We start from the raw sequence: 21,088 nt of genomic DNA on the forward strand, positions 1-21,088 counted from the left end.
GGGACACATACTTTATGGGCATGCTGTCAATGAATGTGCTCTTTATTTCAAGTCTAGGTTTCGCTGATGCTTCCTATTTAGTTACTAATATAATTACAACCTATTGAAGCACGTTAACCTAAAAATAAACCCTCTCCTATTGTCTCTCCACATCACATCTCCACAGTGGTAATCAGTTTCACACCCAGCCAGGCTCCTCTAGTGCCAGCTCTCGAGCCCGAATCACACCAGCTGCCCGACCTGTGCTGCCAGTTCCAGATCGGAGCACCTACTGCCAGTTACTGGGAGGAGGTCTCTACAGCCCAACAAGTCCACAGGTAGCCTGTTCATCATATCCTCCAAAATCTGAAGAGACTGTTCATGTATTTTCCAACTTTTTCTTGTAGATTATTGTCTACACAAAAGCACTAGAGCAATAGTAAAACACCTTGAAAGCTAATGCCTGGATGCTACAATTTCCACTTGTTGTAGTTCAGTATGGGGGTATATTAAAAGAAATGTGAAAAAAAATGGCAAAGCGAAACACGTTAACTGCTTAGATTATTTAATTTGTATATATTGTACAGCTCATATTGTTTTACATCTCCTGTTAGTAAATCCCATTATGTTTTATTTTGTATTTTTTCCTTTTAGACAAGCCCTCGTGGCTTGGGTCAAACCTTTATCTTCCCTTCTTCACCCTTGCGCTCACCTAGCCCCACACCTCGCGCTCGCTCCCCCTCGCCGCGAAGCCCGGAGCTCCTAGGAGTCAATGTGGGCCAGCGAGTCCGACGCCTGAGCTCGCCTGGCGGTGAAGATAGAGGGGACGAAGACGGCCACGAGGAGAGGGGAGGAGAGACAGGAGGAGGAGAGAAGCGAGAGGAGAGGAGACGCCAAGCGCAGCTGCTGCAGATCCACAGAGAGCTGCAGAACGTTGAGGTGATCAGACATGTGCTTTTCAAAAGTGTCCATCCTCATTCTCAGCATGTTTTATCAGCTTTTTTTATACTTGCTACATCTACCACCATTTCTGTCTGCATCCAAAAAAGGCAGTTATGCGACAAAGCAATGAAATAAAAAATAGAAGGATTTCCTGGTTTAATTTGATTTGTTGGGGCAGTCATGTCCATGCTACCATAGCTACTCTTACACAGCTGTAGGTGATGACGGTGAAAAGTAAAAGGAAAACCACATGCATTTTCAGCTGTTTCTTTCTTGTGTTTGTATGTATATAGAAAAGCTGTCTGCATGTCATTCAGTAAAACAGTTACAGGATTTTCATCAGGTCTTCCTGAAAACAGAAGTTGCAAAACTTAGTGGGATTTACTAAAACAAATACAGCTTTTAATGTACTATAATCCACTTCCATTTAAGACTTTTATTGGATTTCATCATGCATAAACTATTAAAGAAAATAGGCACTCTATAATATGATGAAGCTTGTGAGTTAACTCAACTTGGCTTCTTTAGAGGTTGCTGTGCACTGAATAAACAAAAGAGGGACCAGAATTAGATTTCTTTCAGTTCGATTTCAATACAGATTTAACAAAAGTACTTTTGTTAGTTTAAATTCATCTTGACATTTATGCTCCCTTACCCTCATTCTCCTTATTCTTACTGAGGGGAATGCCAACATACTTCAGAACTGACAGTGAAACTGCAGACAGTCACACACTGAAGTTGTAGCGTGCCAGCGGCCCATTTTTCAAGTACTCTGTTTAATGCCAGGCAATGGAAAATTTTAGCGCCGTGGGTCATTCCTGCTGTGTTTTCTTAATATTGGTGGTTTTTGTTATGGTATTTTTTTCAATTACTTCTTCTCTGTTTATTTTTCTGACATTGTCTAAAGCTTTGCTACACCTGTGAAAATCCTAAACTATTTAAACCAAATATTGAAAACACAAATATGCATCAAAGCATACGTCTCTGCAGTAAGACCAAGAAAATCAAACCGTAGTTTCAATGTTCCCTCTGTGTCTTGCAGGTGAGGGGAAAAGTTGGCATTTTCGAGGCCCACATTTCCGGGATCCGTGCCCAGGTACTTAATAGTGAGCTCCAGCGCAGCCCTCGGTCTCCCAGACGAGTGACTCAACAAACTCCTTCTGATCCTGGTAAAGGAAACACAGCTCTGGATCACCTAATGACCCACCCACAAGAAATTAAAGCCCCCTCTGTTGTCCAAAATGGGAGAGAAAGGGATGAAGAAACAAAGGAAGGAGAAAGAAGAGAAGGAGGAAAGAGTGATGGTGAGAGGGACAGCAGCGGCACTAAATCAAATACAGACAACAAGACACTGATTAAACAAAATGACTGCCTTTCAGAAACAACAAAGCAAACTCCCTCTTTAGACGGACTGTTTGATAAAGGTTTTCTTGAGACATTTGATAAAGATCGAATGACAGACACAGAGAAAAAAGAGGGAGAAGTACTGAGGGACATGGAAGCAGAGAGCAAGCAAATGTTGGGAGATGGAAGAGATCTGATGGATCAGAAAGAGGACCTGTTGTGTACTAAAATGCTGCTCCAGCCAGAAGGACACACGTTGGAGGTTAACCCTGAAATGTCCCAGGCACAAAGCAGCGAGAGCACCCCTTGTTTGCTCGACATGATCGAGCACACCTCAAACCACTCTTCCATCCCTGCCGTCATAGTAACTGACCATGGTTTGGAAAACCAGCCTCAAACTTCTGAAGGCTCCTGCTCAGACCAGGGGCGAAGCTGCTCGCCTAGCCCCAGTTCTAGCCCCGTGCCAAACTCCACTCGTTCTCTCAGGAAGCTGTCATCGTCCTCTGCCTCCTCAGCCGGTTTCTCCTCTTCGTGGGAGGAGTCGGAGGAGGATATTTCCAGTGATACAGAGAAAGGAGAACAGCTTCTCAACCCTGCATTCCTCAGTTCTCAACAGAAAGCAGTAAGTTGATTCAAAATCTGAGATTTGAGCTTGTTTGTCACTTTATCTACAACCTGCTGGCTATTCAGTGGATTTAATTGGAAACTTCCAATAAGATTGTCGCATGAAATGCACACAGGAAATGTCAGGGATGAGTTCTCCTTGAAAGCTAGGGGACAGATAATAATGTTCTTCCTCTTAAGAACCAACTTACTTACAGCCATATCACACTTAATACAAGCAATCATTTTAATGACTTTCCAACCATTCAGAGGCTCGCTGGTTTTGGTTATTTGAAGCATGCTTCAAAGAGCTTGAGTTTCCTAGCTAATGCATCATAATGGAACAAACATCTTGAGTGCTAAAATTGAAGTGTGATCTGTGAACTGAAGGTCTGACCACAGAGATTGTCCATTCATGTAGTGCTGCATACAGAAGCTGTGTTATTATAAAGCGCAAAAGGAAACCAAAAGACTTGCCTGGCATGTTGTAAGATGGTGTTGTAAGTTTATGGAAGTTATGTTGTTGACCTCACAGTGGAGTATGTTCTTAACTAGCTCATAACCACAGCATTCTTTCATGTCAGGGTCTCACAACCATTCCCGTTGGATGAGCTAAGCTGGAAAGTCTGCACTTTTCTCAAGCAGCTATATATAGCTATATCAGTAAGTGATGATGACAAAAAATGAAAAACTGACTGATGAGGAGGAAAGGATACTGTAGGGTGTAGGATTATGAACTGTGGACTGACAAACAGCAGCTGGCGGTGTAGTTGTAGCATGCCAAACTTTGTTGCGAAAATGTAGGAAAAATGTAGTATCCCCCCGCCCTCAGTTTCTCACTTTTGTTGAGAGTAAATGGTTTGCAATGGCGCTAACTCTGCACTCCTTTCTTTTAAAAGAAATGTGGTCTCATAGCGCAGATTGTCTTTGAACTTTGTTTCTGAAATGAAGTTGCTGTTAAAGCGTCATGTGTGGTCAGCTTCACTCCCATCAGACTTACAGACATTTGGGGTTGGCGCCGCTTTGGCTTTGGGCTAATTAGAACTTGTTCAGCAACAATTATTGTGGTCAGAGTCGACAATTTCTGATTAGCTCCATTGTTGCTTTCTTCTCTTCACCCTGTGTCTGCTTGCCCCCTCACACACACATGACACACACACACTGTAATAGATGAGAAACTATGAAAGAAACTGGCACAGACATTAAGGATTGCAGAATGAGAACAAAGACTCGTACTTTGCTGACAAGTTCAAACAAATTAGGTAAATAACTATAAATAAAAGAAATAACTATTTTGTCCCTTTTTGGCTTCTTGCAGGGGAGCAGAGGTTTTTTTTTAATCAGGTTAAGCACTGAATTTTAAGTTGTGTGAATAACATGAACATTTCATTAAAAAAATTAGACAATATTGGAAAAGCTAAAGTTTTTGTAACATTTTTGATAAATGACTGGCACTAATAAAATAATGAGACTGTATCAACAAAGAAAATCTCAAAATATTTTTAAGCCATGCCAGGAGTAGCATTGTGGTAATGCTGGGTGTATCTATTGGTCTGCTTTTTTTGTTTTTGTTTTTTTCAAGCATCAAGCTGGTTATTGTGAATTTTTTTGCTTAGTAAAATAAATACAGTCCTTTGTATGAATGGGATGCTTATGTGTCAAAGTAAACACTGTAAGCATACTACTTTTTAATATTAGCTTAGTATTAGTTTCCTTTTCCTTTTTTTCACTGGAAGTCCAACAGGTTACGAAACACTAAACCTGCTGATGTGATGTTGTAACTTATCTTTTCCTGGAAGGAGTTTGTCTGTGCGAGACTCTGCTACCATCTGTCCTGAAAAATGATGCTTATCAGTGTGCTTTTTCCCCAAATCTTTTTACAAGCCTGTAGTAAACAATCACTGCGTACACCGATCACCATTGGCTCCCACCGAATGATGCAATCACTACATTCACAATACAGTAACAGAAAAAAAGGCACATTGGATCAGTGTTAGTCATCAAAAGAAGGAAACATCATCACTGCTGACTGTGCATTTGGCTTCACACAAAGGCAACTTTATAACTCGGGTGTTGCAGTGCAATTAAAATATGCCTATATGAAAGCAAAGGGGCCCACGTGTGCGACCTTAAACCAGAAGCCTCTTATTGTATAGCTCATTTTGTGCACCTCAATGTGCCTGTGCATGTTGCTCTGTGCTCCTGTATCAATTGGCCTGTGCTCGCTGCCTGAGTAATTTTTTGACATTCATGGTAACAAAGCTACTTCTGTGCCCCAACCTGTGTGTGTGTGGGGGGGGGGGGGGGGGGGATGAGTGTGTTTGTGTGAGACAGTGTGATAGATAGAACGAGGGAAAGCAGGAGAAGTTGCTAGTCACACACACTTAGGCTTTTCCTGCTCTTGGATGCAGTTCAGAGAGGAGGCTGAGGCCTGTTTGGGTATGTAGTGTGTGTGTAGGTGGGTGGGCGGATGTGTTTTTATTTGTAGCCAGCAAAGGTTCACAAGGCCATCTCACTTCTGCTTTGAAACACAACTTAACGAAGGATTGTATAACTGATTTTAATGTTTCTTACGCAGTGCCAGTCCCAGAGCTGGCTCTTGTTTAGCACTTAATAAGTGCTAAAAAATCAGTTTCTGGCTTTCAAAAAGAAGTGCTTATAATAAGAAAGAAACAGCAACAGAAAAACTACTGAAATATTCAGTGTATAGCCATATAACCGCATGAAATCGATGAGATGGTAGATTGACCAAAGATTTTTCACTTGCAAATGCCTTCATTTTTCTTGCATATTTAACGAATGACCCCACCCGAAACCAATATCCTAGCTCTCACCAGCCTACTCGCATTACAAACGATTTGTTTAAGTGATCTTGGCTTATGGATTTGAATATTGTTTGTATTGCTCTTTGCATATTTCCGGTCATTGTTTTTGGTTTTATCCAGACAGAGAAAGAGACAGGAGCTCTTCATGGCGCAGATATGTCAAACGTGTGGGTTATTCATGTTTTTGTCACAGTTCCTGATCCGTACAGTTTTAAGGAAACCTGGTGAGTGTGTGCAGGAGGCAAACGTGCAGAAACACATAAAGCATGCTCGCTTGTGTGGGAGGTATGTAGGAGAGAGGAGAGGGAGAGAGAGAAGAGGAGTGATACTGTGAGAATAAGAAAGAGCGAAAAACAAAGTGAGCTCGACAGTAAAACTGGCAGAGAGACAGAGCAGAAAAAAAGGGCACGAGAGGAAAAGTTGTACAAAGTGTACCGCATATTAGCCATGTTGTTTTCAGCTGGCTTTACAGGGAAATTAGTTTTTAGCCTTCTTCTTCTAATGGCAGCTTGGCGCAGGGATACACATTGTGTGGCATTTTCCAAAGGAAACGACACTGCACGGATATTGTTTGGGGATATTATTAATAAAGGATTTGAAACCCTAATAGGAAATTCATAGATTCAGAGTTAAATGTAGCACCAGCACTGCTATATCTACACAAAGAGATTTTTTTAAATGATAAAATTTCATGCGAGCTTTTTAAAAATGAAAGTTTGTGTGAGACACAAATGTGCTCCCCTTTAATAGATTTACCCCAGATAAAGTTTATGCTCTATATTCAAATGTAGCATTTATTGTTTCACCACTGAATTCACCTTTGTTTTCACTAATACGTGCTTCTGCTGTTAGCTTTAGGATTATATGAAGTCAGTTCACGCTTAACTGGTAGGGGTTGGAATCTGAACAGAGCCATATATAGACACTGTTTGGCTGATCTTTTCACTGGTGGGCATCTCTCCAAGGTTAGAAGACACACACTGCAGGCGCTGCCAGCGTTGCCATAGCTTTACTTAACTTCTAACAAAAGGACACCTGCCATAGATTGGCATCAGCACCTTTTTTCTTTCTGTAAGATTTCAGTTGAGCTCTGTGGAATAAAAAATTAAGCCAGCAGTGACTTCAGGTGACAGTCAGTTGTTTGCTTCCCTTTAAACATCCACATTAGAGTAGTTTAAACCTAAACAGATCTTGATAGACTTGCATGTAAGTGAAAACTAACTACTTTGGTTAAATAGTGTTAAACTGAAATTGTGTGCATCAGTAAGAATCATGGCATCGATTTAGACACCGTTTCAAATGATCCTAATGATCGATTTAATGAAAATATGAACTTGATATTACAACAGCTATAGAAAAGTAAAACCCTGCTATTTTGGTCAGGGTAAAAGTTAAATATTTACATTGTTTATTAATCATTAAACATTTGGAATGTTCCTGCTTCTAAAAGTTAACATTTTCAGCCATCCTTGATATCGAAACAAAATAAAAAAAAATACTGTTTGGTTGCTTGGAGTGTAATTTCACTCTTTTGTTTTTCTTTTCTTAAATGGAAAGCAGCTTCATTGTTAGTGGCAGGCCTAAAAACATTTACCAGTCCACAACTTTAAATTGCCGGTTATTCTGAGAGTAAGATGGCAGATAAACTATGGAGCATGTTGCCGTGTTTACTGTTACTGTGAAGTTTCAAAGTTTGGCCTTTTTTTGTTTTTCACAGCTGTATTTAAATGTGCAAAATTACCTTTGACACACACAAATGTTTTCATTTTTTTCCCCATTTTTTAATAAAATATGAGCTTCAGTTTTGTTAAAGCTGTAGAGAACACTCCAGCCTCAGCTTCTGTAAAGCCTGATGTAAGACACTAAAGTTAAGTGGAGCAGAAGCTACAGTGGAACGGAAGTGGGGCAGGACTTATGAAAGTCACACTTTAAATGATGCAGACACTGTGTTGTCACTCATGGTGCGTATTTACTCTCTGTAAAGCTCTGACTGCATCATATTTTTTTACCACGGTTCTCAATTGCTGAAAGGGAGTAGCAATTAAATAAACAGATCAATTATGTAAATAAACATGTCTTTTTGAATGAAGACTACGCCCATGCTGTTGTATCTGTAAACTGTTAAACACACACACAGATACAGCTACACACACACACACATGTACATGCACTGATGCTATAATCGACACACCCTCTGTACACACTGCTCTGCTAATTCTTCTGGCTCATACTAGCTGTACATACTTTTCATGCAACACTGTGCACTCTTTTTTTTTCTTCACAAGCCTACCTTAAATTAACTTTAACTTGATGCTTTAAAGTGCTGTCACACTCTGACCCAAACATAAATTTTTCCCATGCCTGGTTAATCCAACCTTGAATCTAAACTCACTCCCAATACCAAAAAACAAAAACCCTAAACTTTTGTTTTTATGTGTTGGACTGCACTGAAAGAAAATTCATTTCTGTGTCCACAACTGTAACTCAATTTGATTGGCACGCACACATACTAAGCCACACACACACACACACACACACAGTGTTTGTACTGCAGTGGAAAATCTTCACTACCACGGCGGCAAGTTTCCTAGCAACCCTGTGACGTCAAACCGAGTTTCCCTCTCACAGCTGTACAGTGTGTGTGTGTGTGTGTGTGTGTGTGTGTGTGTGTGTGTGTTTGGCAGAGACTGTAAGTTTGGTGTGTGCTGCAGAATGCCTGCTTGGTTAAGTCTGAGAGGGGAAACACCGGTCAATTCTTTATTTGGAGCTTTTTGTGCGAGTGAAAGAGCATGCATGTGCAGAGTTGATTTGCTTCAGGCGTAGGGGAGAGGTCAGACTCCTCTTACCGATGCTGACATTTGGGCTCAGAGCGTGATCATCAGCTTTGGATACCAGCACACTGGGGAACCCCTGCTGGTTGTGACACATGATTAGAAAAGGGATGTAGAGCACACCTCATAAAGGAGTACTTGTAGACTGGATACTTGCATACAAACCATGTTTTCATAAGCAAACTGAGAACCCCCCCTCCCAAAAGAAAAAAAAACATTTTGAGGTGTATCGCAGTGAAGCCTAGATCTAGAGTCAGATATGCTTTTTAATGTTCCATACTGACCTCAATTTGGAAATAAGTCTCCTTATCTGACTGCAGCATTCAGTTACAACACAGCTGAACACCATCAAGCCTTTCTTTTTTCTTTTAGGTGTCCCTTTTTCTCGCCTTTGTCTCACTGTCAGTTTTGCAAAGCTGTTGTTCCACTGGCCAGCCTCAGTTGCTAAGATATTTATCATGCTCTCTCCAAGCATGTTGTTTTGCCTGCATCACACTCTGTGCAGTTTAATTTTGTGAGTGTGATTGTGGTGTGTGTGTGTGTCTTTGTGTGCCTCTAAAGTTTGCAGACTCAGACAGCTAGAGTGTTTGTATCTGCAGGGGACCTTGTGGTGAGCGATATCAGGCTTGTTATTTCCTCAGTGCCTCTCCGTTGAAAACATCAGCATGCATCAGTGTTTCCCCTGCTTCTTCACGTTACACATTTGTAACCCAGAGTCACCCTTTGCCCCCAAGGCTTTTTTTAAAATCATTCTCCACCCTTCTTTCTGTAGTCCCTTCATGCAAATGAGTGATATCTGGTTGCCTTATATAACCTTGGGCCTCCTGATCGAGACAAAAATATCAAATTTCCACGTCATCTATGCGTATGGTTTGCGACTACAATCGTTTTAATACTGTGTGTAATAATTTTCCAGCTGTAGAATCTACAGGAGTCACTCGCCTAATGCAAATTTTGCACAAGAGCATATCTGCACGCATGTGCTGAGGAACGTGATGCACATTTTGTAGGCATGATAATCAAGAGGCCAATAAAACGTCCGTGCTCTTTCTGGTGTTTACAGAGGGCAAGGCCATTTTTTTCTGTCTCTTTTTGTTTGTAGTCAGCGGCGGATGTGGAAAATACTGTCGCTGAGGCAAGCGGCAACCCCCCCACTTCCTGTCTGCAAGAAGTTCCTTCGCTTACCATTTCCCCTCTCTCTCTCTCTCTCTCTCTCTCTCTCTCTCTCTCTCTCTCTCTCTTTCTGTCTCTCTCAATGGAAACTTCACTAGTTCTCCCTCTCTCCCCTTGTCATCCAGCTGGTCTGGTGACAGGAGATAGGAGAGTGAGCGAGAGTGTTGACTCTCAGGGAGGTTTTTGAGCAGAGAGGGCAGCATTTGGCAAGCAGCACGCATCTTCATTTTCCTTATTTTTTTTAAAATGCAAACTTAAACAAATTAAGTGCAAACATAAGTACTTTTTCAAACAGCCAGAGGCAGGCATGGGAACACTTGGGAACTTGTAGCAAACCCATAGGTTCTGTTTAATAACACGGGTGTGACAATGGTTTATTGCACCTCATGCTTTGGTGTAATACATAGCCAAATTTAGCATCTATAGCTAAATTCATTATTTAACATCAACAAACAGCTTATAAAACATGAGTGGAGATTTGGGTGGAATGTAGTAGGAGATGTTTTCTTTGTACCGGTAATCTTTAATCATTTTAAGAACGCAATTAAGCTGTTGTGATGACTCAAGAGATCAGCTCAAGTTTCCCCTTACAGCTCCTGGTTTTATTTAAATTTGGGCAGGAGCTTTGCCTTTATGGTCGTGTATGTCCACAGAATCCATCATTTCCAGCCTTCCCATCGACAGTTACTTTGCCGAGCCAGCCGTGCAATGCATCCTGGTTAAGCGGCAAAGCGTTCAATCGCTGTAGTCCCCATTCCCACAAAGTTAAGATCTCTGGAAACTGCCGAGCAGCATTTGAACTGGCTGACGTTCATTTAAAGCAAAGAGCTGCAGCTGTTTAAAACTCATTTTGCTGAAGTATTTTCATAAAATAGGAGAGCAGTCGGCTCATGCAAGGCATTCATCCAATCAGGTTGAAGAAGACAGAGAGTACTTGATAATTATCTTGCCCAACAAGCATCCAGTTCTCAGTAGCATAGCATAGCATAGCATCTTTATTTATAACGCACTTTACATCCAACAATGTTGACCAAAGTGCTACAAATATAAAACAGAGAGAAAACAATTTAAATTACATATAAAATATCTTAAAATTAAAAATAATATAATTAATAAGAAAACAACAGTAATGGGTGATCGTCCCCATGAAAACACATGCCTGTGAATGCTTATGTTTAGACAGCGAATTTGAAATGTAGGAAGGGAGAGCAAAGGGGAGCAACATGCAGTAACATGTTGCACGGGGATGGTCATCAACATCTACTGACTGCAGTCATGGTGCCAGAACTTTCAAGACAGTTCAGGATGGAGGTTGGTGGTTTGATCTTTGGCTGTTCCAATCTGCATGCTAAAGTGTCGTTGGGCCGAGTTGCTCCGCTTTGCATTCATCGACGTGTGAATGTTACATAGAAAGCACTTAGACGTAGATAAAAGCGTGAGTGTGAGTGAGACATGCTGTATAAGTGCTTTGATTGTTTGAGTAGAAAAGAGCTATATAAGTGCCAGTGCATACTTAAGTAAAGCCATTTTATTAACCAATAGTGATAATTAAACCATACTAAATATATTATGTCAAATGCAGGTTGCAGTTAGTGCCTTTCCTGGAGGATTATGCATTTCTTCCAGTAGATATCTGGTGACTGGCAATTTGCATATAAGCATGAAACAATGTGTGGAAAACCACACACATACAAAACAGAACAAAAAAACAGAGACACCGACACTACCAGATGAATGCTTCATGTATTAATAGATCACATACAGTCATCAGAGGAGTTTCAAAGTCTGTCAAAAGTGGTCGTCATAGTGTTTAAACAATGAAGCTGTTAAGTAGGTAGGACAGTTTGCAGGCTAAGCCGGGTTTGCTATAAAGGGACGACAGTGTAAATAAGTGCTGTAGCAATTAGGAAGATACAAATTAATCAACTATGTAAGTTAGGGATGTCAAACTCATTTACGGGCCACATACAGCTCACTTTCATCTTAAGTGGGCCGAACTAGTGAAACTTCCCTTCTTATCAGAAGTTTAACTGCACATTTAATTAAATTTAAATTTAATTCACTCATTAATTTAATTAAACTGCATGGTTTTACAACATGATAGAGAATTGATTCTTTTGGATAAAAGTGTAAACTTACAGAAAAGGTTCAAGTAGCTCATTGCCCAGACTGTCCTGTAATTATAAAGCAGAAAGTTCTAGTTCATTCACAAAAATTGTTCTATTTTTGTTTATTTATTTATTTTACAGTGGACACATTTTAAAAAACAGACATTTCTGTAGTAGATAGTGGATAACGGGAACTTTTTTGCCATTTAATTGTTAATTTATTACTTTGGTGTGATATAAATGGCTGTGGGGGAGGTCTTTATTAGCAGGAAAGCTGTAAAATTCATGAAAATACGGTTGACAGTCTATACCATTCTGGCTTCTGTGCCTTATGTTTGACACCCCTGGTGTAAATGATCTGCCCTGAAAAAATGATAAAGAAAAAGACAAACATTTGGGAGGTTAATCTGTATCCGTTGTGTTTTAATTGGTTGTAATTTTTATTGTTTTACTGTCAGTGAGACAGTTTGACTATTTCAGGAAACAGTTAACTTATTAATTAAAAATATAATAGTTTTGTAAAGTAACTCTTTTTTTTATAGCTTATAAAAAGTGATATTCATCTGCCAGCTGGTAAATTATTGTTTCAGAAGATAATCACAGACAGCGAACGTCCTGATTTATTTACATGCTTGTGTCTTCTTTTTACTAGCCATGTAAAATTCAAATGTGATACTCTGCTGCACCCAATAGTGCTGAGTTACAGGATGAAGGTGCATTGCAGTAGCTTCAGCAGCTCGGCGCACAGTGTGTGGGAGCTGCTGTTTAGGATGTTTCCTTTAGTTTATTTTAGCCCTTGTTGCACCTTCTGTCACAATCTTTCTTTGTGTCATCCTCAAGACAAGCGTAGAGGTTTACGCAATGACGCGTTCAGACACATGTAACAACTAAAAGCAGAGAAACACCAACGCGCAGGTTTATTTTGTATTTCCACGAAACCTCTCCGCATTTCCAGGACTTTGCCCTCGGACTCTCTTCCAATCACGCACACTCTGTCTGTGCCTTTGCAACCTTTGTGGGTATTTGCATGTCCAGATTATGTTTGTCCTCTGTTTTGCCAAACAAATGATCTACAAGTGTTTATCCCCACACACACACACAGACTCAGACATATATGTGTACATCTTGTGGGGGCACGAGTAGAACGAGGAGTATGCAAGCCTGAGGTGCTCGGTTTTTCGGCACAGAGAGCTCAGGTTTGGGCGTGTTGCGGGAGAGCCGGACGGATAATCGTTCTCGAGGGTTTTTCCAGCTGAGTGGCACATGATTGGTCATGATGTGGTCTACATGGCTGTATTCGGTATGGAGTGTTATTGTGTCAGTTGGAGCCATCTGTGTTATTGCCATCATCCACCGCCGCCACAAACGGCAGCAGGTACTCTCACCTATACAGCCTCTTTTTGAGTCAAGGCTTTCTGCAGAATGCTCTCATAGCTGGACTTAGTCCATGTTTTGTGATGCTTGACAGCTCTACTCCACTTTTAAACTTTATTGTGCAATAATATACCTGCACTATCACTGTGATAGCTGCAGGCTGAAGTTCGTTTTTAGTCTTACAGACCTCCCTTCTCCCTCTCCTCTCCTCTGATGAAATTTAAATGTCTGTAGCTCGTAAATCTGCACACGGTAACCATGTCTGTTATTACTCACAGTTGAGTTGCTCCAGACTTTCTCCTTCTCGCTCGCTCTCTCTTGCCCTCTACAGCACAAAGCTGTCAGTGGGCAACGTGTTGGAAAGATGTCACGGAGAAAAATGCAGATCTTTGCTACTTACTGAGCTGGAGCCCAACACCGCAGCTCCCTCGCTAACTGGCTAAAAGTGGTGTGGGAAAAAAGGAGATGGGGACTATCATTCTGTTTGGCGTTTGCTGGTGGTCTACAAAGTGCAGGCCACCAAGTTTGTTCCTGATTATTAATGTTCTTTTACCCATTTTTCTGAAGTTGACAGTCTAGTCATACTTACATATCCTGACACATGGAGAGTTCTGTTCGATGTCACCTTTAGTCTGCTTTGAATCATACTGAGGCTTTTCCATTTTTCTTTAAATTGCACAGAAAACTGAGTCACAACACACTCGTTTTTTTTTTTTCGACCAGTAAACCGGTTCGGTTTGCTTCTAAAATGGCTAAACCTCGCTACTAAACTTTCTGCTGCAAAAAGTCTCATCGTGCCGATGATGACTCAAGCCTTGCGGCTCTCTTCAGAGTCATTTCGGCTGACCTACACACATGTGAATGTGTGAGAGTTGTACTTTTAGTGGGAGTGAAGTTATTTCTTTTTCTTGATCCTCCACTGGTGCAGAGCAAAAACCCCTCATGTGACTCGTCGCTACCTCGGACAGTAAGGCCGAGAGAGAGGGAGAAAGTGTGTGCGCCTGAAGTTGTGTGTGTCCGTGCATCTAACCATAGATAGTCATGCTATCAGCTGATGAATTTTCATCGGGTCGAGATTATGTGACATGGGGTTATATATCTCCTTCTATGGTCTTCTTCTCTCTTATCTTACCCTTCTCCCTACTTCTCTCGCCTTTCTCTTCTTCTCCTCTCCAGTTATTTGTTGACACAAGATTATTTCCCCCCCTTCCCAGACCAGTGTGAACTCTCTTGTGTGAGAGAGGACACATCTTTAACAGTGGAACGTTTTCAATTTTTTTTGTGTTATTGCTTAAAACTAAGCATCTTATCGGAGAAGGTTATTTATTTGAGAATAGGCTGTTTCTACTGCGTTTGAAAAGATGCCATAAAAACCTTTGGATTTTTTTTGCCGCGTCTCTCTGTTACCCTCTCAGTGTGGTACAGCCAAGCATTGTTCAAACCCACAGAACAAGACGTGGAATTTTTCCATCTGATGTAATGCTGCAAGCATAAAAGACTGTACTCAGCCAGAGTTTGTCATTTCAGTGAGGTGCAACAGGCTGCAAGTTTAGCACATCTACTTGAGTATAAGAGGACAAGAAATGAAGAGTATTTTAGTCGAATCCATGCTCAAATGGGTTTGAGAGGTTTAGTTAAGAGTGCCGTTTAAAGTGACAATAACCTGTGGTTCATTTACTCTTAAAGTATTTTTTGTAATTTCCCTTGTTTGGCCTAAACGCTGCTCTTTGACATGTTTCTACATGGCTACTTCTGTTGAAATATGAATATAGCTGTTGAAAGGAAGGCATTTTTTAATCACAAAGGTCAAGAGCTAGAGAAAGGAACGATGGATATGAATCAGATCAGAGAAAACATATTTATGTTGAGAAAGCTTTGTGTGTGGGTGTGCATGTGTGTGTGTGTCAGAGACAGAAGGCCTCATTTTGTGAATGAGTGTGTGTGTGTGTGTGTTTCTATGTATGGCAGGAGTCCCGCAGTTCAATGTGTCCTTGCCAAGGACAGGGAGAGCCTTTGGAGAAGCACTGTGTGTGTGTGTGTGTGCGCGTGTGTGTGTGTGTGTGTGTGTTACTAGGGGAAACCCCGGCCCGATCCTCCAGAGTTTAGATAAAATGTTCTAAAACACTGCAGTAAAAAAAAAAAAAAAAAAAATGACAGCGAGTGTGGGAGAACCAAGCAGCTCCCCCAGGGTCGGGGATACCCGCCTGTGTGTGTGTGTGTGCGCGTGTGGTATGTGTGCACATATGTGTGATTTAAAGTCTTGTTTTTCTCACGGTCATTAAACACTGGATCACCCGAAAGGTTCAGATGAGAACTTGCAGTACAGTCCCTCCGAGACTGAAGTAGACTGAAGTTGATGTTTTACAAAAGTTGCATAAGCAGAAGAGTAAATATTAATATTGCACTCACTCATTTTACAAACAGTGGAGTTCGGTTTAAACGGGTTGAGGTCGGAGAGCCTTGAGCTAGTGATCATGAGTAGCTTAATTAAAATAAAGAACTTAGGCAGGCAGCTTTATGGTACACGAGTCATTTGTGGCAGAGCTTATGGCTGAATTCCTCCTGAATGTGACAGCAACACATCCAAGTGAGTAATAACCAACAATGTACATGTTTGTGTTTGCAGCACAAGTCTTGGAAGAAGATTAAAAACATGGTCCACTGGTCGCCGTTTGTCATGTCCTTCAAGAAGAAATATCCGTGGATTCAACTGGCAGGGCACGCAGGTAGGACACACACACACACAGAGGTTTCTCTGAATAAATACAGAGCTAAAACAGCAAACTCATCAGGGGCTTGTCCATTTAAGCGTATGAAATCAGCACTTCTAGAATACAACTTTCATCAGGCATACTATTTGTTTCTATTCGGAGATTGCAGTGTAGCAACCGCAATCGGAGTACTGTAGAAATTTTTTTATAAAATTTGGCTTCATATTGTTTTAATTTTGGGGATTTTCTTTCACACGCTGTCATACGTACAGGGTTGTTGGTGGTCAGCTGGCCAGAGGATTTTTTGTCTCTGTGGTGGGCTCAGACGCAGTTTTTCTTAGAAAATATGTAGACAGGCAGGTCTGTCTTTGTTGGAGCCAGCTCTTTGTGGTCAGGGCCCTCAGGGGACAAGTCTGTGGGAATACTTGGGAATAGAGATCGTGCACAACGTGCCATTCCTAAAACTAGGCTAGCGGAGGGGAAAACGTGGGCACGCAGTAAACATCTGAAGGCTAAAATGGTAACAAAATACATGTAGCTGGCTATATTTTTGCTGATTGAGTTACAAAAATATGCCAGCCTAAAACTGACATTTGGCAAAATCATTACCACAACAGTAGGAAACAGCATTCTCATTCTCAGGCTTTCTCATCTCAGTTTTTTCTCATTAAAGGTTAAAGATTTTGATTTGGTAATTTATAAAAATTTGGTCTGGGTTGTCTGGGTTTCCTATTGCTCTTGCATCCCTGTAAACTGCAGCTTTTAGGGATTGTTCCTTTTTTTTTTTTCTTTGCTATTTGACAGAAGAGGCAACTTCACAAAGCCAATAATTGTTTTCTCCTCCAGTGTGAGTGGGACTTAATTGCACTCTGTTTCTACTGGAAACATCTGTAAACATCTTTTTTGAACTGCTGTCTTGCCCATTCACTTGTAAAAAGAGTCACAGCTTCTACTCTTACTTACTCCCGATGACCTACAGCAAGTTACTCGGGACCTTTTCTGCACATTTACAGTGAATTTCTGTCTTTTCACAGGGAGTTTCAAGGCGGGAGCAAATGGACGCATATTAAAAGTAAGCAACCATTTAGCGGCCCCTTAAGCAGCTCTGTGTCACTGCGCAGAAATCTGCTTAAAATCCACTCTGACTTTAAAAATCTTCATACTGAATGATCTGCAGTTGAGAGCATAAAACGCTGATTTCTTAATGGTATCTTTTAGAAACACTGTGAATGTGAGCAGCGCTGCTTGTCCCTCCTGATGAAGGACGTGCTTCGCCCCTACGTCCCTGGTTACCATGGAGACGTAGAGAAAGACGGCCAGAAATACAACCAGATGGAGGATCTGCTGGCGGAGTTTGACTACCCATGTGTGATGGACTGTAAGATGGGAGTAAGGTGAGAGAACACATTAATGCATGGTGACACAGTCATCCTTACACAACACGGCGACTGAGAGGATAAAGCGATGAATTATATTTCATGTACATAAGTAACTGTGATGGCTTTAACTCTGTGGCCAGTTTGTGGGGGTTGTTTGAACCTTATATATGTATCCATCCGAAACAGTTTAGAGATACAGTTATAAATGGTTAATGTTGTAGCAGGTTATTATAACCTTTATGCTTACAAAATAACAACTGTATTAGGTTGTAAAACCATCAGAAATATCTGTAATGCTCCCTTTTTGCACACAAAGCCTGATCAGTTGTTTTAATTTGACTATTTCTCTTCCTTTTTTATTCCCAATAGATTTGGCTAACCATGGTTGTTTTTTTATATAAATGAGATCAATTAAAGAGCTCCTGCGTCTTTACAAAAAGGGCTAACGTGTCAATGATTCTTGCACATTTCAAGTGTTTATAACTCTTGGAAAGTGAAATTAGAGATAAGGCTGATGAAAATAAGACATCAGCTGTAAATTTTGCAGCAAATATCTCTGAGGAAAACTCCTTCCAAACAGCTGTGTCATGCTATTTGGAAAGAGACCATCATCCTCCTCTCTTTTTTTTGCCGCCTACCTCTCATATCTCTCACCTACCTATCTCCTCCTCTTCGTTTCACCACTCATCACCTGTGTGGTGTTTTTTTTTTTTGTGCTTCAGGACCTACCTTGAGGAAGAGCTGACCAAAGCTCGCAAGAAACCCTCTCCAAGACCTGACATGTATCAGAAAATGATTGAAGTCGATCCTGCTGCGCCTACAATTGAGGAAAATGACAAGAAGGCAGTGACCAAACCCAGATACATGCAGTGGAGAGAGACTATTAGCTCAACAGCAACCCTGGGATTTAGGATAGAAGGGGTCAAGGTAATACTGTGTGTGCATATGTGTGTGTGTGTGTGTGTGTGTGTGTGTGTGTGTGTGTGTGTGTGTGTGTGTGTGAGATTGGATGGGGGGCTTCCTTCCCTCTTTTCTTCCAGTTCTCTGTGTGTTTCTATTTTAGGATCTTGTGTGCGTCTATCTCCCAGGGTCATGATCTAACTTCCTGTTTGACCAGAAACTTCCTCTCAAGTATATGTTTGTGCATGAATGCCTTTGTTGCACATACGGCCTGTCTGTGACAGCTGTATAGGCCTCGGCATCTGGAAGTGACATTGTATGAGCTCAGACACACACACCCGCGCACACAAACACACACACACACACACCCGACACAAATCTTTGTCTCCTTGAGGGATGTGGCTATATAAGGACATTCACAGCCTCCCGGTGGTCTGTTACCATGAGACTAAGGGTTATCCCCCAGAAACAGAAATGTGTGCGTGTGTGTGTGTGTGTGTGTGTGTGTGTGTGTGTGTGTGTGTGTGTGTGTGTGTGTGTGTGTGTGCTAGAAGTACTGCATGTGACTGCACTTCACAGTCTCTCTTTGCAAATGGAAATGTGTCCGTGTCAACTTGTCTCTATTAAATATGTGAAAATGGGATAATTAGGTATAATGTATGTGTGCGTGTGTGTGTGTGTGTGTGTGTGTGTGTGTGTGTGTGTGTGTGTGTGTGTGTGTGTGTGTGTGTGTGTGTGTGTGTGGGTTCTGTGCTCAGACTTGAACAGTAAAGGGAAAAGTAGTTTTGTCTCTAAATAGTATCTTGTTGCCTGGCAGCAAGCAAAATAAGAAAAAGCTAATTTATTCCTAACTTAACAAACTGGTTGATCTACTTCTACAGACTTTACTACTCTTGCTGCAGTAGCTGTACTGCTGCTACTACACCTACAACGCAATTATATCTACTATCACTGCCAAATATGGCACGATTTTACTTGTGCTGTTACACCTACGACTGCATCCACATTGCTGTTATTAGAGTAAATTCAGGATGCTTTGCTTTCCTACTTTGAATATTTTCCCCTTGTGCATTGAGCCTACATACTTGTTCTGAGCTGAAACTATAACACTGCTGTATCCTAGCCTTAAAGGGCCCTTATTACATATTAGTGTACATTTAAATCATACACAGTTCTTATCATGCTGTGATACAGCAGTGCAGAATGAGACCTAGTCTATAAACAAATGCAAAAAGGGCAAATATCAGTATAAACCATCATCTTTGGAACAAAATCTGAACAAAAATGTTTGATGTGTGCGTTTCTCCTTTGCGGCTCTTGGTTCATGTGCAGAATTCTTAAACTGGCAGTCAGAACTGCGGCTTGTATGTGACTACATAAAGCTAAAGGGTGTAACAGCTGACACAATTATTTAATCGGTCGACCAACAGAAAATTAGTCCGTGGCAGTTTTTTAGATGTCATTTTTTTTAGCTTGCAACAAACCACATCGCCACCTACCACTCCCCCCAGCGCTGCTGCCCCCAAAAAAGACTATTTTTAAATAGAAGCTTGTGTTTTAGCCTATGACTTTCAAAACTTTCAAAAACCCGCAACTGGCAGTTAAAAAGCGACTTAAATGGAAAGAGCACAAATTATCTAAGTAGTTGGTTTACCCATCAGGTTTCATATGCAGTGACATAAAAGTACATACTGAAAGTGAAGCTTACCCTCAAAAAATATTCACACACAAAATGTTGACTTTAAGTAACTAGATTACATGTAAATTTTCCATGTAACTTTGTTACATCGGTACAGTGTAAAATCAAATCAATTAAAATCAAATTAATTTTACTTAATTGGTATACATTGAATTTACACTTTGATTTTATATATTTTTGTGACTTTTATTCAAAATTGTTGCTTTTAGTTTCATGAGAGCAAACTGGATGACTGTTACAGGTCATTTTTCGCATGTTCATGAGAGTGTGTGGATTTAGAAGAATTGTTAAATTAACTGAAACATTATTTGTTGCTGTATTGTTTGTCAAACAGCTCCAGAAATGACGCTAAGAGGGTTTTTGCTACTTTAAGACATTTTGCTACTTTAAGGTTAAGCCTCTATAAATATCCCACTGCTTCCTTTCCTCCACAGATTGTTTGCTCTGCTTTTCTTGTCCATCCTTTCCTCTGTCCCCCCCTTCATCCCTTTCTTTCATCTCCTGTGCGCCTTTCTTCCCTTCAGTACGTGTAGAAGTTCAGTATTGGATAGAAAAGTCAGCTTAAACAGTTTATGCTGTATTTTCCCAAAAAGTTATTGTCATATGCTATTAATGCTAATAAAACTGATGTCGAACTTTCTCATTAAGCCAGCTTTCATGCTAACTCTCTCCTCTGCAGAAGGAGGACGGGACGGTGAACAGAGATTTTAAGAAGACAAAGACGAGAGAACAAGTTACCGCGGCCTTCCACGACTTTGTAAAAGGAAACAAGGATATACTGGTGAGTGTGTCTGGTTTACTGAATGTGCGTCAGTGGCCTTGAATTACTGTTTAATTACCCATGGGTAATACTCACACACTCACGCATCACTGCAGAGGGCATAACATTGACTTACATTCATTTCCTGGAATCTTACCATAACCATAACCACAATGTAAACCTAACCTTAAACCAAGCAGTAAAACACATAACCAGCCCGAGCATTTTTTAATTCAAGACTAGAGGTTACATAGAAATTTGCGCACAATACACACAACAGCTTACTAAACAAGGAAAAGCAGGTATTAGACTGTACATCGCTCCATATTCTGCACTTCTTCCCACTTTGTTTCGATATGTAACTGAATCGGAATAGCTGAAGCGATATTGAAGTGTATTTTGCTTTATTTTGTATTGCACTTCTTTTTTCTTTTCTTTCCTAAATGTACTTATGTATATT

The 21,088-nt window shown here is 40.7% G+C and overlaps 1 protein-coding gene across 1 annotated transcript in view; it reads left to right on the forward strand.

The window, feature by feature from the left end:
• Window positions 1-21,088, forward strand: part of itpkb (inositol-trisphosphate 3-kinase B) — a 29,570-nt gene that overhangs the window by 5,055 nt on the left and 3,427 nt on the right. The window contains exons 3-10 of the mRNA XM_031755141.2: window positions 167-317; window positions 634-918; window positions 1,964-2,887; window positions 15,806-15,905; window positions 16,925-16,962; window positions 17,109-17,284; window positions 17,992-18,196; window positions 20,548-20,649. Of these exons, the coding sequence (XP_031611001.1) occupies window positions 167-317; window positions 634-918; window positions 1,964-2,887; window positions 15,806-15,905; window positions 16,925-16,962; window positions 17,109-17,284; window positions 17,992-18,196; window positions 20,548-20,649 (1,981 nt within the window). The remainder of the gene's footprint in view (window positions 1-166; window positions 318-633; window positions 919-1,963; window positions 2,888-15,805; window positions 15,906-16,924; window positions 16,963-17,108; window positions 17,285-17,991; window positions 18,197-20,547; window positions 20,650-21,088) is intronic.

The sequence above is a fragment of the Oreochromis aureus genome, linkage group 15 (genome assembly GCF_013358895.1).
Source record: "Oreochromis aureus strain Israel breed Guangdong linkage group 15, ZZ_aureus, whole genome shotgun sequence".
NCBI lineage: Eukaryota > Metazoa > Chordata > Actinopteri > Cichliformes > Cichlidae > Oreochromis > Oreochromis aureus.